The sequence below is a fragment of the Podarcis tiliguerta genome, assembly GCF_965153285.1.
Source record: "Podarcis tiliguerta genome assembly, chromosome: 1".
In the NCBI taxonomy this organism is placed as follows: domain Eukaryota; kingdom Metazoa; phylum Chordata; class Lepidosauria; order Squamata; family Lacertidae; genus Podarcis; species Podarcis tiliguerta.
Window position 1 is genome coordinate 130,877,154 of NC_139534.1, and position 17,736 is coordinate 130,894,889.

General features: G+C 47.6%; 1 protein-coding gene across 2 annotated transcripts in view; it reads right to left on the reverse strand.

Annotated features, from left to right (window-relative positions):
• Positions 1-17,736, reverse strand: part of TXNDC16 (thioredoxin domain containing 16) — a 58,047-nt gene that overhangs the window by 39,805 nt on the left and 506 nt on the right. Inside the window, exons 1-6 of one of the 2 annotated variants that reach the window (XM_083435410.1) lie at positions 17,420-17,513; positions 16,353-16,597; positions 6,948-7,148; positions 5,220-5,302; positions 3,602-3,675; positions 1,287-1,361 (exon numbers count right to left, since the gene is read on the reverse strand). In XM_083435410.1, coding sequence (XP_083291536.1) covers positions 1,287-1,361; positions 3,602-3,675; positions 5,220-5,302; positions 6,948-7,110 — 395 coding nt within the window. In that variant the 5' untranslated portion in view covers positions 7,111-7,148; positions 16,353-16,597; positions 17,420-17,513. Of the gene's footprint in view, positions 1-1,286; positions 1,362-3,601; positions 3,676-5,219; positions 5,303-6,947; positions 7,149-16,352; positions 16,598-17,419; positions 17,514-17,736 lie in introns of those variants that run through there. The other variant, XM_083435409.1, reaches the window with a different exon arrangement.

A 17,736-nucleotide genomic window follows, 5' to 3' on the forward strand; every position in this document is an offset into this window, starting at 1 on the left:
TTGCTCCTTTCTATATACAGTAGTACCTCTGGTTACGTACTTAATTCGTTCCGGGTGTCCGTTCTTAACCTGAAACTGTTCTTAACCTGAAGCACCACTTTAGCTAATGGGACCTCCCGCTGCTGCCGTTGAGAGACGTTGAGCTGCCGTGGGGTTGAGAGACTTCAGCTAAGTGTGACTAGCCCAAGGTCACCCAGCAGTTGCATGTGGAGGAGCGGGGAAGCGAACCCAGTTCACCAGATTACGAGTCCATCGCTCTTAACCACTACACCACACTGGCTCTCCCGCTGCATGCTTTCAGCAGGGTACAGAGAGCACCCTACGACTTCACGGAGGGTGATGCTATCAATGAATTTTACTGCGGCAGCAATAATATAAAAAGAATAATACAGTGGTACCTCAGGTTAAGTACTTAATTCGTTCCGGAGGTCCGTTCTTAACCTGAAACTGTTCTTAACCTGAAGCACCACTTTAGCTAATGGGACCTCCCGCTGCTGCTGCGCCGCCGGAGCACGATTTCTATTCTCATCCTGAAGCAAAGTTCTTAACCCAAGGTACTATTTCTGGGTTAGCGGAGTCTGTAACCTGAAGCGTATATAACCTGAAGCGTATGTAACCCGAGGTACCTCTGTATAGGGTGCCTACATTCTGCATGGACTGTTTGCAGGGCAACATGTGCAAATGGCTTGAGGTCCATCAATTACCTTATAGAAAATATTCAACACAAAAAACAGCGACCATTTGTTGTTGACAAAGGGCAGCTGGACATTGAAAGAGCCCCATTACCTTCAGTAGCTGAGGGCCTCATCAAACCTAAATCCGGCCCTGGGACCAGGTGCTCTGCCACAGAGCTTTGGGCCAATGGAAGACAGAGCAAGCTTGTTTTCCGCTGCTCCGGAGGGGGGAACCCAAAGCAATGGGTTCAAATGACAAGGAAGGAGATTGCGACTAAATATTACGAAGAACTTTCCAAGAGGAAGAGCTGTTGGACAATGGAACCGACTCCCTCGGGAGATGGTGGGCTTTGAAGATTTTGAACAGAGGTCGGATGGCCACGTGTCAGTTGTGAGTTCTGATTTGCCTTGGGTTGGACTAGAGAACCCCTGAGGTTCCCTTCCAATTCTACAGTTCTCTGATTCTACAAGTCGGTCACCTCCAGTTCCCCCACCCGCAGCCGTCACTGACTCAGCACCAGTCTGCTGTCAGCACCCTCTTTCCGCGCAGAACGCAGGCAGGTGGCTGCAAAGGGAACAGACGCCAATCAAACAGATGTCGCAAGGACTCACAAGAGCACGTTGGCCACAATGGCATCCACACTGAACAAGGCGTCCGTGGGGAGCTCACGAAGCAGCGTGTGTCCCCTGGAAGTAGGGAGAAGAACGTGAGAGGGAGATAAAGGTAAAGGGACCCCTGACCATTGGGTCCAGTAGTGACCGACTCTGGGGTTGTGCGGCGCTCATCTCGCTTTATTGGCCGAGGGAGCCGGCGTACAGCTAAGCCACTTCTGGCGAACCCGAGCAGTGCACAGAAACGCCATTTACCTTCCCGCCAGAGCAGTACCTATTTATCTACTTGCACTGTGACATGATTTCAAACTGCTAGGTAGGCAGGAGCAGGGACTGAGCAACGGGAGCTCACCCCGTCGCGGGGATTCAAACCACCGACCTTCTGATCGGCAAGTCCTAGGCTCTGTGGTATAACCCACAGCGCCACCTGCGTCCCTCCTTAATAACTTAAAGGTAAAGGGACCCCTGACCATTAGGTCCAGTCGTGGCTGACTCTGGGGTTACGCCGCTCATCTCGCTTTATTGGCCGAGGGAGCCGGCATACAGCTTCCGGGTCATGTGGCCAGCATGACTAAGCCGCTTCTGGCGAACCAGAGCAGCGCACGGAAACGCCGTTTACCTTCCCGCCAGAGTGGTACCTAATTATCTACTTGCACTCTGACGTGCTTTCGAACTGCTAGGTTGGCAGGAGCAGGGACCGAGCGACGGGAGTTCACCCCGTCGCGGGGATTCAAACCGCCGACCTTCTGACCAGCAAGTCATAGGCTCTGTGCCTGATCCAGCCAAAGTCAGAGGTTCTCAAACTGCTTTCAGCATAAAAATTTGCTGGAGCCAAATTTGAACAACAAATACACTGGAAAACGAAAAGAAAACAAGGCCCAGCGATGCTTGATTTATAAGGCACCCTGGGGTCCATTACCTCGATTCTGGACCCTTTAAAATATTTTTGTTACAAAAGTTGGGTGCTGCCCCAACTCTCTGCTGAGCAATGGGGGGGTGTTCCAGGCACTCACCCAGGGTCTGTAATTCCTTTGGAGGATTGAGACACGGCAGAGACTGTCATAGCTTTAAGAAATGTGGTTTAATCGCCCATTTACACCTTCAGTCTGCATGGACGGAGTCCTGATCTTACAGCATGGTCACTTCAAAAGGGTCTTGGCATCCGCAGCAGTGCAGCCAGCCTTCAGCCAGCCTGCCCAAGATGGACCCCAGCCTTTCTTCTCTCCCCTTCTTCTTCCCAGAACGCCCTACTAAAAACTCTCTTTTCCTGTCCCTTCGCACACCCCATCACCTCAGCAACAGCTGTCTGCTAAAGGATTCCTCTCAGATGGTCCATCACCAACGCCCTTTGTCATGTTAACAGATTTGTTCTTCGCTAGGCCAGCCAGGGCGGTTTGTAGAAGCTAGCCTAGGGATTCCTTGTCTGGCACAGTTCTGCAGCTTCTACTTTCATCCATATAATAATAATAATAAATTTTTATTTATATCCCTCCCCAGTCGAAGCCGGGCTCAGGGCAGCTAACAACAATAAAATAATACAACATTCTAAAATCATTTCATTATAAAATTAATTCAAATCAAATTGATGGCAATCATTGGGCCAGAGTTCTGTGAAGATTGCCAAAGGAGGGGGTCAGGCTGTGCCTTGGCCAAAAGCCTGGTGGAACAGTTCTGTCTTGCAGGCCCTGCGTTAAGATCTCAAGTCCCGCAGGGCCCTAGTCTATTGTGACAGAGCATTCCACCAGATCGGAGCCACAGCCGAAAAGGCCCTGGCTCTGGTTGAGGCCAGCCTAACCTCTCTGTGGCCTGGGACCTCCAAGATGTTTTTGTTTGAAGACCGTAAGGTCCTCTGTGGGACATCCCAGGAGAGGCGGTCCCGTAGGTACGAGGGTCCTTGGTCATATAGGGCTTTAAAGGTTAAAACCAGCACCTTGAACCTGACCCTGTACTCCACCGGGAGCCAGTGCAGCTGGTATAGCACCGGGTGAATGTGATCTCGCAGCGAAGACCCCGTAAGGAGTCTCGCTGCGGCATTCTGCACCCGCTGGAGTTTCTGGGACAGTCTCAAGGGCAGCCCCAAGTAGGGCGAGTTACAATAATCCAGTCTGGAGGTGACCGTCGCGTGGATCACAGTGGCTAGGTCAGGGAGAGAGAGGTAAGGAGCCAACTGCTTAGCTTGGTGGAGATGAAAAATTTCCCCAAATAATCAAAATCCTACCATTTATTAACTTCTAGGGTTTGGGAAGGGGGGTCCCTCCCCAAATCTATATCAATATGCAGAGCCATATTCATTTGCACTCAGATCAACCACTCACCTGAACAGGTATGCTTTCCCCTCTGAGCTGTCATCTCTGCAGTAACTGGATGCTTTTCCGCTGTGACAGTTGACCTGCGGGGAAGAAGTCAGGCACGCTCAGGTCTTCGCTGAAATAACTTCAGCAAAAATGTCTGGAACACACTCGCACTCACGAGCTTATATTAACTTATTATCTGGACAGAATGATAAATACTGCATTTTTCGCTCTATAAGACGCACCAGACCATAAGACGCACCTAGTTTTTGGAGGAGGAAAACAAGAAAAAAAATATTCTGAAACCAAAAAGCCAGAACAGCAAGAGGGAACTGGCTTCTGGGATAGCCTCTTGCTGTTCTGGCTTCTGGGATAGCCGGGCGAAGCCTCTTCAGGGCAGCAGGATGAAGGCTCCCCCAAGAGCCACACTCCCTTTAAAGAGAGTGCAGAGCCTGTGTGCGGCTCTTGGGGGTTTTTTCCCCATGGAAGGAGAAGGGCAGCCCATCAGTCCCTTCTCCCTCCTTGGGTAAAAGCCCCCAAGAGCCACACACACTCTCCATGCGGCTCTTTAAAGGGAGCGCTGAGCAGAGCCTCCCGCCTGCATTCGCTCCATAAGATGCACACACATTTCCCCTTACTCTTTAGGAGGGAAAAAGTGCATCTTATAGAGCGAAAAATACAGTAAGCATCACAAACAGGTGGCTCTTAAGAGCAAATTCAACTGTACAGAATGTAAGGACAGGCTCCCCTTGCTTCCCCCTTCGGCAGGTGTTTGAAAGACAATGCTATGCTCCTGGCTATGCGCTTGTCATTGTTCACACAGCATTATTATTTATTATTATTATTATTATTATTATTATTATACCACTACACTATACCTGTAGGTCTCAAAGTGGTTCACAAATCAAAGTAACAGCACAAAATACGTAATAAAAATAATCAAAACAATTAGCAATACTAATGTAAGCAAATGAATAAAATATTCACTGCGCAGAAATCCCTCTTGCTGTTCTGGCTTCTGAGATTCAGAATATTTTTTTTCTTGTTTTCCTCCTCCAAAAACTAGGTGCGTCTTATAGAGCAAAAAATATGGTAGTCCTTCTAAGGTAAAGGGGCCCCTGACGATTAAGGTCCAGTCGTGACCGACTCTGGGGTTGCGGCACTCATCTCGCTTTATTGGCCAAGGGAGCCGGTGTACAGCTTCCGGGTCATGTGGCCAACAGGACTAAGCCGCTTCTGGCGAACCAGAGCAGCGCACGGAAACGCCGTTTACCTTCCCGCCGGAGCGGTACCTATTTATCTACTTGCACTTTAACGTGCTGTCGAACTGCTAGGTGGGCAGGAGCAGGGACCGAGCAACAGGAGCTCACCTCGTCATGGGGATTCAAACCGCTAGCCTTCTGATCGGCAAGTCCTAGGCTCTGTGGTTTAACCCACAGAGCCACCCGCGTCCCTTGTTTGGAGCAACAGAGAAAAACTTTTGCCAGGAATCTGCGGGCAACTTACGGCCAAATAGCCCTGAGGAACATTTGCAACAAGGAAGACACCAGTTAGTCCTTCTAGGGGCTGGAAATAAAGGGAAAAACTTCCTTGGTTGTTTACCAGGCCGGGGGGTGGGGGGTGGGATGATACTTCCTTGTACCTTGAGGACTGCGATCCCATAATCTCGGAGCGCTTCTGTGGATTTCTCCAGTTGTTCCAAGAACATCTGAGCAGATGGAGAAGCTGGAAGATAAACAAGAGCCTGCTCTGCTTCACAAGAACAATTGCGATTATCGCTAAAACATTTCTGGGACGCTGTTTAATGTGTGCGGGGCTTCACGGGGCTTTCTGATGTAAATTACCGTATTTTTTGCACCATAACACTCACTTTTTTCCTCCTAGAAAGTAAGGGGAAATGTCTGTGCGTGTTATGGAGGGAATGCCTACGGGTGGCATGCCTACGGATTTTCCTCCTCTAAAAACTACGTGCGTGTTTTGGTCGGGTGTGTGTTATAGAGCGAAAAATACGGTAAATGCAAAAGCAGGAGTCAAAATGCAGCACTCGCCACAAGAAATTATAACTGAATCTGGAATCCTCGCGCTAATGCAAAAAGGACAGTGAGGTCTTCCCAGTCACAAGGTGGTTTTGCCTTGTAGTAGAAGGCTCTTTGCAACCATCTAGGCTCCCAAACGTGATCTGCTTCCATTGCCCATCTGCTAAGTCCATGTTTCCACATTTAATAGGTATATTACAGGGGTCAGCAAACTTTTTCAGCAGGGGGCCGGTCTCCTGACCCTCAGACCTTGTGGAGGGCCGAAATATATTTTGGGGAAAAAATTGCACAAATTCCTATGCCCCACAAATAACCCAGGAAAAACCTCTCTTCCAAACCTCACTCCCAGAGCTGATATGTTGTGGAATTCTCTCCCAAGAGAAGTTAGACTGGCTGCCTCTTTCAGGCTAAGACTTTCCTGCTCAGACAGGCCTTTTAGAAACTAAAGTGGACATGAGGCTGATCACTGGGTTGCTATCAGGGCAAACTGGATTTTAATTGCTGGTTCTGATTTTCAGCTACAGTGGTGCCTTGCAAGACGAAAATAATCCGTTCCGCGAGTCTTTTCGTCTTGCGGTTTTTTCGTCCTGCGAAGCAAGCCCATTAGCGGATTAGCGCTATTAGCGCTATTGGCAGTTTAAGGGCTATTAACGGCTTTTTAAGGCTTAAGGGATTAGCGGTTTTGCTGCTAAAAGGCTATTAGCAGCATAGCGCTTTAGAAAAAGGGGTTTTGGAGCGGAAAAAAAACTCAAAAAATTTCGTCATTTTCGTCTTGCGAAGCAAGCCCATAGGGAAATTCGTCTTGCGAAGCGCCTCTGAAAACGGAAAACCCTTTCGTCTTGCGGGTTTTCCGTCTTGCGAGGCATTCGTCTTGCGGGGCACCACTGTACTGTTTTTAATGCGTTTCTTTTTATTACTTTGTATTTTATAGCATAAGTTTTTAAATGTTGCAAGCCGCCTTGAATCCCGGCTTGGGAGAAAGGTGCAATACAAATCCATTACAGTGGTACCTCGCAAGACGAATGCCTCGCAAGACCAAAAACTCGCAAGACGAAAGAGTTTTTTGTTTTTTGAGTTGCTTCGCAAGACGAATTTCCCTATGGGCTTGCTTCGCAAGACGAAAACGTCTTGCGCCTTTTTCTTAAAACCGTCAATGCATTCCTATGGGAAACCGTCAATGCACAGTGGTGCTTGGCAAGACGAAAAAATTCACAAGACGAAAAAACTCGCAGAACGAATTAATTTCGTCTTGCGAGGCACCACTGTAAATTGCAACAACAAACCAACCCTACTAACCAAATGCAATAAAAACGCAGATGGGGGGAAATACTCACTGTCCCTCCGAAAATAAACCAGAGACGCTTTGGATGGTTGCAAGCTGCTGAGCTGTTCCCGGGGCACTATGTCCTCTGCCTGCCTCGCTGCGGACATGTAGGTAGCCCATAAGAAGAGGAGAGAGAAAGGGGTTGCGCACCCATTCATTTTTGGCCATGGCATGACTTCGGTGGTTTACAGCCGGCGCAGGGAGCCCAGACCTTGGGGAGAAAAACAGTTACAACAGTTGATTAAACAGAGCGCCAGATCTGGAGAGCTAGCAAGGTTCAGAAAAAGGCAACCGTAACGTTCAAGGGGCTTGGAGCAACTCCCCTATGGGGGAAAGGCTGCAAAAGTTTTTAATTCAGCAGAAAGGAACGTAATCCATCTGGACCCTGCGCTCAGCATCTGAGACCGGTCTTCATGCGCCCTCTCCACATGAGGTCCAGAGGGTAGCAACACAAGAACGGGGACTTCTCTGCAGTGGCTCCCCGTCTGTGGGATGCTGTCCTTGTGGAGGTTTACCTGGCGCCTTCATTACATATTTTTAAACCGGAGGCAAAAAGGTTCCTTTTAAATGTTTCTATGGGAAAGGGGGGCTCGTTACTGTTTTGTTTCACATATTTACTTGTGTTTTTATCTTGTATTTTATTCTGTGAACTGCCCTGACTGCAGATTTTCTTTTTTAAAAAAAATAAAATTTATTAGGTATTTTATACTTATAACAAGAAAGACAATAAAGAATAAAAAAAGAAAAAGAAAAAAGGAATACACAAATTCAACAAACAATACATCCACAGTAGAAACTGAGATAAAAACAATATAACAATACAACATAGAAAAAAGAAAAACAAAGATAAAAACACACATCCAAATTTTATAACCACATCTCTCATTAGCTTATTTCCTCGACTTCTTCACACCTCCCTTTTTTGTATTCTAGTTCAAGTTATCTAATTCAACAAATCCTTTCCCTCTTCTTCAATTTAATCTTTGATTTATCATAATACAATTTAATTTTCATTTTACCAGTTTAACACATTAGCACTTAATGTTCATATCATTCTTAATAACCCTTCTGCTAAAACCGTGTAACTTCATTCCAATATACTTGCAGATTTTCGTTTATTACACTGGTGAAGCTTTTCGCAAAGGAAGACAAAAGGAGATTTCCCAAGAACGAAAAGACACTGGTTGAGGAATGGTTGAGGGAGTTGGGTACATTTAGCCTGGGAAAGAGAAGGCCGACAGGTGATCCGAGAGCCACCTTCAAATATCTGAAGGGTTGCTGTACAGAAGATGGCTCAAGCTTGTTTCCTGCTGCTCCAGAAGGCAGGACACCAAACCAATGGCGTCAAATGACAAAAAAGGAGATTCCGACTAAACATTAGGAAGAACTTTCTGATGGCAAGAGCTGTTCAACAGCGGAACATATTCCTTCGGGAGGTGATGGACTCTCCTTCGCTGGAGGTTTTTATGCAGAGGTTGGAAGGTCATCTGCCAGAGATTATTTAGCCGTAGAATCATAGAATCCTAGAGTTGGAAGAGACCACAAGGGCCATCGAGTCCAACCCCCTGCCAAGCAGGAAACACCATCAGAGCACTCCTGACATATGGTTGTCAAGCTTCTGCTTAAAGACCTCCAAAGAAGGAGACTCCACCACACTCCTTGGCAGCAAATTCCACTGTCGAAGAGCTCTTACTGTCAGGAAGTTCTTCCTAATGTTTAGGTGGAATCTTCTTTCTTGTAGTTTGGATCCATTGCTCCGTGTCCGCTTCTCTGGAGCAGCAGAAAACAACCTTTCTCCCTCCTCTAGGTGACATCCTTTTATATATTTGAACATGGCTATCATATCACCCCTTAACCTCCTCTTCTCCAGGCTAAACATGCCCAGCTCCCTTAGCCGTTCCTCATAAGGCATCGTTTCCAGGCCTTTGACCATTTTGGTTGCCCTCCTATGGACAGAGGTACCACTGTACTCCTTTTGCCACCCAATTTCAACAGAAAGGCAGCTGTGGAGCAGAAGGTTCCCTAACCAGGCTATCAGGGAATCCTGGGGAATTTTTCAACACCTTGTCGGAGGCTGGGGGAACCACCAGATCCAGCCCTGTGCACTTATCTGCTGATAAGATTACAGGCTTCTCGGCAAACAAATCCGTCAATTCAGGAGTGTGGTTTTCTTCATACTTAAATGAACCTGCTACACTGCTTGCTTGAAAGAGGGTTATTATGCTCTTCTCCATTTCCCAACGTTTTCCTCCATCCGCTGAAGGCACCTAGAATTTTGGTAACCACGGCCAATGTTAAAAATTAACCAGTTGCCCGAACGTAAGACCTGCTGTATCCGTGTCAAAGGACAGGGCCTTCATTGTGGTGGCCCCTAAGCTGCGAAACTCCCTCTTCCCAGAGGTGGGCCTTCTGGCGGTTCCCTCATTGTGAGAAGCAAAGCTACAGGGAACCAGGCAGAGGGCCTTCTCGGTAGTGGCGCCCGCCCTGTAGAACGCCCTCCCATCAGATGTCAAAGCGATAAATAACTACCTGACATTCAGAAGACATCTTAAGGCAGCCCTGTTCAGGGAAGTTTTTAATCTGTGATATTTTAGTGTATTTTTGGTTTCTATGGAAGCCGCCCAGAGTGGCTGGGGAAACCCGGCCAGATGGGCGGGGTACAAATAATAAATTATTATTATTATTATAGCCTCTGGAAGATTAATTGCAGCACAGTGAATGGTATGGAATAGGATTTATCACTGGCCTTCTTTTGAGACTTTAGACGAGAGATTAAAGAAGAGAGCCGCTCCTGTTGCTTAGATGGGGGAACTTCGCAAAGTTAACACCTTGCAATGACTTTGTACAGTGATAATTCCTAGCCGGAATTAAGATTGCCGGAAGAAATATCAACAGCCTCAGATATGCAGATGACACAACCTTGATGGCAGAAAGTGAGGAGGAATTAAAGAACCTTTTAATGAGGGTGAAAGAGGAGAGCGCAAAATATGGTCTGAAGCTCAACATCAAAAAAACGAAGATCATGGCTACTGGGCCCATCACCTCCTGGCAAATAGAAGGGGAAGAAATGGAGGCAGTGAAAGATTTTACTTTCTTGGGCTCCATGATCACTGCAGATGGGGACAGCAGCCACGAAATTAAAAGACGCCTGCTTCTTCGGAGAAAAGCAATGACAAACCTAGACAGCATCTTAAAAAGCAGAGATATCACCTTGCCGACAAAGGTCCGTATATTTAAAGCTATGGTTTTCCCAGTAGTGATGTATGGAAGTGAAAGCTGTAACACAAAGAAGGCTGATCGCCGAAGAATTGATGCTTTTGAATTATGGTGCTGGAGGAGACTCTTGAGAGTCCCATGGACTGCAAGAAGATCAAACCTCTCCATTCTGAAGGAAATCAGCCCTGAGTGCTCACTGGAAGGACAGATCCTGAAGCTGAGGCTCCAATACTTTGGCCACCTCAGGAGAAGAGAAGACTCCCTGGAAAAGACCCTGATGCTGGGAAAGATGGAGGGCACAAGGAGAAGGGGACAACAGAGGACGAGGCGGCGGGACAGTGTTTTTGAAGCTATGAACATGAGTCTGACCAAACTGCAGGAGGCAGTGGAAGACAGGAGAGCCTGGCATGCTCTGGTCCAGGGGGTCATGAAGAGTCGGACACGACTAAACGACTAAACAACAACACCTTGTGTTACGGACAGGATCCGTTCCGGAGGCTCCTCCATAACGTGAAATGCCCGCAACTCAAAGCGCTGCAAAGCCACAGCTCTCAACCTCTCCTTTGTTTTGCGGGAAATTCCCTTATTCCTGCGCCATTTCCTGCTGCTTCCCGCTGCTATCCCGGATTGTTAGATATCCCGTAGACTGTCCCCGGGACAGGCGAGGCTCCTGATCCCTTATTTTCAAATCTGAAAGTTGACAGCCATGCGCGAAGCATGATTTAGCAGTTCTGCACATGCACAAGCGGCGAAATCCAAAAGTAACCTGATCCGGTACTTCCGGGTTGCCGCGGGACGTAATGTGAAAAGAAGCAACATGAAACGGACACAACACGAGCATGACTGTATTTGAATAAGTTGTGACAGATGGAGACAGACAAATGTTTCTGTGGAAGAGATCAGGGAGCCATATTTGGAAACTTACATAATATTGTCTTGTAAGCTGGGAGGGGGGGATGTTCTATTTCTGATGAATTATGTTCCATTTGTTTTACGTAGCATATAAATAAAGTCATCTAACCTGAACACCAAAGATCTTTTTTGGAGGAAGTTCACCGCTGTGGGCATCTTATTCTACTGGCAATCAGTATGAAACTTTTCATTGATTCCCCCTTCCCCAATCATGAGGATACCTATGTTCATCTGAAATAAAACTCCACTGACCCCAGGGCACAATTTAGTTACTTCATTTCTCAGACACGTGCTTAGGACTGTACCTTTAACATACACTGGTACCTCGCAAGACGAATGCCTCGCAAGACGAAAAACTCGCAAGACGAAAGAGTTTTTTGTTTTTTGAGTTGCTTCGCAAGACGAATTTCCCTATGGGCTTGCTTCGCAAGACGAAGACGTCTTGCGCATTCGTCAATGCATTCCTATGGGAAACCGTCAATGCATTTCCTATGGGAAACCATGCTTCGCAAAACGAAAAATTCACAAGACGAAAAAACTTGCAGAACGAATTGATTTCGTCTTGCGAGGCACCACTGTACCTGGCCAAGTGTTGGCTAAAAGAATGGATATCGTTAGAAAATGGTTATGTATTAGATCTGGAAGGACATGATAATAGATTTGGTTGGCATGCGTATTTGGCGTATGACAAGGTTAAAGTTCATAAAGCTTTCTTGAACCATGTTATAAGGTGTTATGGAAATTACGGGGGGGGGCACATCTTTAAAGTTGTTCAATGTTACAAATGTTATGCATAAATGTATCCTTTTGACTTGACAGCTCAGGGAAGTTACCTAGCTTTAAAAATCACATAAAATCAACTCCTTTGACAGTTTCCTCCATTTCAACACTTTTTGGTCTTGGAAAAACCCCCAAGCGTGAGGACATGTATACTATACACACCTCCTACCCCAGGAAGTGCCCAGAGGGGACAATTGCTGAGCTGATTGTTGGCCAAGGAAAGCCTAATCCCATCACCAGACTTGCCAAGGGGCCAGACATGCAAAGGAAGTTCTATTGTACTTTGGGTGGTGGGACTTCAGAGGTGTTTGCCTGTGCTAATCTGATACCTGGGTCTTGCCCGGCCATGTCTGCTTATGCTCATCTTGAACCAAGGACTTGTCTGGACATGTTCGCCAAGGTAAAACGAGTGTAACCCCTGTCTAAAAGGTAAAGGGACCATTAGGTCCAGTCGTGGCCGACTCTGGGGTTGCGGCGCTCATCTCGCTTTATTGGCAGAGGGAGCTGGCGTACAGCTTCCAGGTCATGTGGCCAGTATGACTAAGCCGCTTCTGGTGAACCAGAGCAGCGCACGGAAACGCCGTTTACCTTCCCGCCGGAGCGGTACCTATTTATCTACTTGCACTTTGATGTGCTTTCGAACTGCTAGGTTGGCAGGAGCAGGGACCGAGCAACGGGAGCTCACCTCGTCACGGGGATTCGAACCGCCAAGCTTCTGATCAGCAAGTCCTAGGCTCTGTGGTTTAACCCAAAGAGCCACCCGTGTAACCCCTGTCTACCCCTCCCCTTTTGTGACATGTCAGTGATGTAGCAATGATGCCATACGAACTGTATTCTGGGATATGGTGGGAAAGTTTTAAAAGTCCTGGTCACCCCATCCTCGGGGTTCAAAATTCCTATTTGAACTTGTCGCGCAATAAACTTTGGTCTACAGCTATTTGCTCCGGTTGGTGGCTGGACTCCTTCCTTTATTCCGCAGGGACCCGCGGGCTCTGCCCAACCAGCTGGGGGACTGAGCAGCCTTGCGCCTAGATTTTTCCGTAACAAAGGAAATTGGCATATGAGTTGTGGCATAAATGTAAAAAGAATTATTAGAACAAAAGATACCGTGGTGGCTTTCTCCACTTGAAGCAAAACCGGTGGAAAAAATAAATATGAGGAATGACTGGGTAACTTATAAAAAATTATTAAAAGAGGTAGATCAAGATTTAAGATTAAGGGAATATGAAGAAATAAGAGGACTAATAACCGGTTGGCTGCAGTATCACCAGCTTAACGAAGTATTTAAGCTGGATAAAAAGAAAGGTTTTTTATATAAAACCTCCCTATTTGAAAGATAGGTGTTGGAAAATAAAAAGAAATTAATTTCTAAAATGTATAAACTTCTATGGGATTGGCAAACAGAAGATGAGCAGGTCAAATCAGTGAAGATACACTGGGCGAGGATTTTGGTTATAATATTGAATTAGCAGCGTGGGAGAGATTATGGACTGCGGATCTGAAATTTACAGCATGCTACACTATATGAAAATTATGTACCTTTGGTATTTAACGCCTTGTAAATTAGCTAAATTATAATATATGCCGGAAATGTAAAGAGAAAGAGGGCACCTTTTATCACAAGTGGTGGTCATGTAAAGTGATAAAAGCTTTCTGGGAAATGATACATAATGAGTTGGGGAGGAATGTTGAAAATAACATTTTCTAATAAACCAGAAGTTTTCGTTTTAGGAATTTTAGGTGCTGAGATCCCAAAAGACCAGGAGAAATTGTTCATGTATGTGACCACAGCTGCCTGAATGATGCTGTCCCGGAGATGGAAAGAAAATTCAGTTCCGACCAGAGAGGAGCGGCAGTTAAAACGAATGAGCTATGCTGAATTGGCAAAACTCACAGGAAGAATCAGGAGCCAGGAAGAATCCAACTTCAGCAAAGAATGGGGGAAAGTATAACATGTAATTGAAAAATTATTGCAAACAACTACACTTATTAGCAGGTCTGACAGAAGACTTGTAGCAAAAATCTGAACCATGGACTGATTAAGGATTTGTAAGAACTGGAATTAGTGATAAGATGCAGAATGAAAATGTAAACAAAGATCCGCAAAAGAAGGGAAGTCAAAGCGAATATGATATCTGTATTTTGTTTACTTTTTGCTGTTATGGTATGTAAAACGGAAAGCGTAAAAATATACAGTGGTACCTCTGGTTGCGAATGGGATCTGTTCCGGAAACCCGTTCACAACATGAGCATGTCACAGTTCACCGCTTCTGCGCATGTGCGTTACGTCATTTTGCGCATCTGCACATGCGCGAGCGGCAAAACCCGGAAGTAACCCTTTCTGGTACTTCCAGGTCGCCACAGGACGCAACCTGAAAAGATTTAACCTGAAGCAAACGTAACAAGAGGTATGACTGTATTTTTTTAATAAATAATAATAATACACGGCCAAGTGCAAATGCATATTTTTTATTTTTAGCACCAAGAACACAAGACGAGCCTGCAGGATCAGGCCCAGTGGCCCACCTAGTCCAGCATCCTGTTCTCACAGTGGCCAACCAGATGCCTGTGGGAAACCCACAAGCAGGATTCGAACAAAAGAGCCCTCTCTCCTCTTGTGGTTTCTGTTCGGTAGATTTATTGCTTTATTGTGCCTCTGTAGATCGTAAAGCAATTAGCAGAGTTACACAGCGGCGTGTGTCGAAAGAGCAGTAAATGAGTCCCAAACGTTTCTTCTGTCCTAATATCCCTTTATTGGCACAAAAGTAGTGTACAGTGGTACCCTGCAAGACGAATGCCTCGGAAGACGAAAAACTCGCTAGACGAAAGGGTTTTTCGTTTTCTGAGGTGCTTCGCAAGACGGATTTTCCTAAGGGCTTGCTTCGCTAGACGAAACAGCCCTGCCTCTCCTGTCATGGCGACGGTCACTGCACGCACGCACGCACGCTCGCTTCCCCGCTCCTCCGGCTCCCTCCCACCTTCCGGCTGACGGCCAACCTTCCGGCTGCCTCGCGCCGCTGCCCACCCCCCTCGCGCACTCCCCTCAGAGAGCCGCTGCCGCCAGCAGCCAGCGTTGCAGCCGGAGTCGCGCTCCTGAGCCCCGCCGCCCTCCAGCAGCCGCGTCGCACGGTGGCCACAACGCGCGGGTGAGTCTGAGGTACCGGCTGCGGCAGCTGTCCTGCTTCTCCCCGCCCCTCCCCGCCGTTGTCAGTGTTTAAATGCAGTGGTGTTTCGCACAACGAAAAAACTCGCGGAACAAATTAATTTTGTCTTGCGAGGCACCACTGTGTCCCTTTATTGGCACAAAAGTAGTACGAAAAAACTCGCGGAACGAATTAATTTTGTCTTGCGAGGCACCACTGTGTCCCTTTATTGGCACAAAAGGAGTACGAAAAAACTCGCGGAACGAATTAATTTTGTCTTGCGAGGCACCACTGTGTCCCTTTATTGGCACAAAAGTAGTGTATTTACAAACTCCAACTTCCATCTGATTCAAGTTGCATCTTCTCCCTCTGCTTGCAGCGAGGCAACAACCTGCTTTCGATTTTCACTCAGTACACAGCATTCCAAGCTGCTTACTTCCCTTGTAAGCCCATCCCCTCAGTCTCGAGACACAGAAGGTTATCCCTTCACTACACCCAACAGTTTCCAGCAACTGGTATTCAGAAACACTGCTGCCTCTGACTATGGAAGCAGAGCTAGTAGCCCTTTCCTCCTCCATGAATTTGACCTGTCCTTTTTTAAAGCCATCCTAGTTGATGGCCATCCCTGCCTCCTTTTGTTGTAAACAAAAATCTGCCCCTTTCCCCATATGGGGTATCCAAGAGCCCATATAGAGTCCTTATGTAGGTTCCCTATTGGTAGGAGAAAATAACAGAGGCCAACTAGAGAATATTGAGAAGCAAAGCAGCTAGTAAGCCTGATCTGTATTGATCTGTTGCAACAGGGTGCTCCCCTCACACGCAGGAAAGGAGGAGGAACCCAGAACCAAGGTGTGCCCGCCCTTATATTGATATTTTAAATTCCCTGCCCTGGAGCTCAAGACCACCCATATACATCACAGAAGGGGTGTAAACCCAAGACCACCCCCCAGATACATCATACCTACATCCCAGAAAAGGTGGTCTACAGCAGAAATCTGAGTGCATTGTTTATCTTCTGTCTGGCAGGTTACCTGTTAATGCTCACTTGATTGGATACCCTGGGGAGCCTGGCCAGTCTTTTGCAATGACAAATACTTAGTTCCTGAGCCAGGTCACAGGCTTACCCTATTCATACACAGACATACCCTTAAGACAGGATTTGTGAAGGAAAAGACAATGGGGAGGCTTTTCCATTTTCCTTTGACCTTGCAGAGAAAGCATTTGGTCAGTTTGGGAATCAAAAACGGTTTCAGGTCGGAAGTTCCACAGTTTTACTACACTCTGAACGAGGACCTGAATCTTCCGACCGTTCAGCAACATTGGGTTACTCACAGCATCACAGTGCCAAAGAAACAGCAACTCACCTCCACGCGCAGCCGTTGCCTTCCAGATGGCTGCTCGCCTCTCCCCCAGTTGCGAATTTGGCAGGTCCCAGTTGCCTGCCTCTGCTAAATATTTGGGGGCCCACGTGGCACCGTCGCCTCCCAGGCAACCTGGGATTCCAGTGGCTTCTCTGCTGAATCCCAATGCATCCCAGTCGAACCAGTCCGATGACTTCATGCTCAGCGCCAGAGTGCTGCCATGTTCTGAAAGGACCCAAAATGTCCCACTGCAAAAGGGGGGGGAAAGCAGCCATTGATCGTCAGCCTTTGAGCATCATTGCCCTACAGCAGGGGTCAGCAAACTTTTTCAGCAGGGGGCTGGTCCCTGTCCCTCAGACCTTGTGGGGGGCCGGACTATATTTTGAAAAGAAAATAAATGAACCAATTCCTATGCCCCACAAACAACCCAGAGATGCATTTTAAATAAAAGCACACATTCCACTCATGTAAAAACACGCTGATTCCCGGACCGTCCAGCGGCCGGATTGAGAAGGCGACTGGGCCGGATCCGGCCCCCGGTCCTTAGTTTGCCTCCCCATGCCCTACAGCAACGCGGGAGGAGCCTCTGTTGGCTGTCCTAAATAGAGCCTTTTTTTTCCAAACTCCCCTTAGCAACAGGGGATCCTATAGAATAGAGAGCCAGCCCTCCGAGGCGACCACCCCTCTGAAGCACATCAAATCGGAAGCCGCCTTGAAATCCATGGGGCCTCCTTGGAGGTCAATGCAGGCAGAGCTCAGGCGTGGGACCAGGGATCCACTGGAACCTGCAAGCAAATCAATCAATAGGATTTGAGCAAAAGTCCCTTTAAACAGCAGGGAGGCGAAGGAGGAGCATTGCACGGAACTGAGCATCGCAGTCAAGGAGCCCGATTTCTTCTGCCCATCAGGGAAAAGCGGGTGCCTTAGAGTCTTTCCCCCCTTTTTTTGCAAAGTGGTGCAAGCTTCATTGGCTACACAGAGCAACAGCACGCAAGAGAAACTGGGGAGGGGGGGGAATTAAAGCCAAATAAATATAATTTTTTTTCTCCAATGCATGGCATCTTACGCACACAGGCCTCTTCCTGCCGATCCAGTAAAAAAGAGGGCGAGAAAAGGCGCAGAGGCGGCTGTGCAAAAACACAGAGTGGGCTCTGCCAAACGCGAGGCGGGCGGGCAGCGCCAACCTAAGAAAAGCATTCCGGAGGCGGGGCCGCCAGCCAGGGGCGGGGCTGAAAGCGGAGTGGGCGGGGCTTCTCCCCTTGAGCGACGCGGTCCGGCAGCCAGCGGGCGGGCCTCTGGTGGGCGGAGCTCCCCGCCGGCCAATGGCGAGCGGCGCGTGGCCCGGAGCGAGCGCCTCAAATCGCCGCGGCCGCTCAGCTGATTGTTT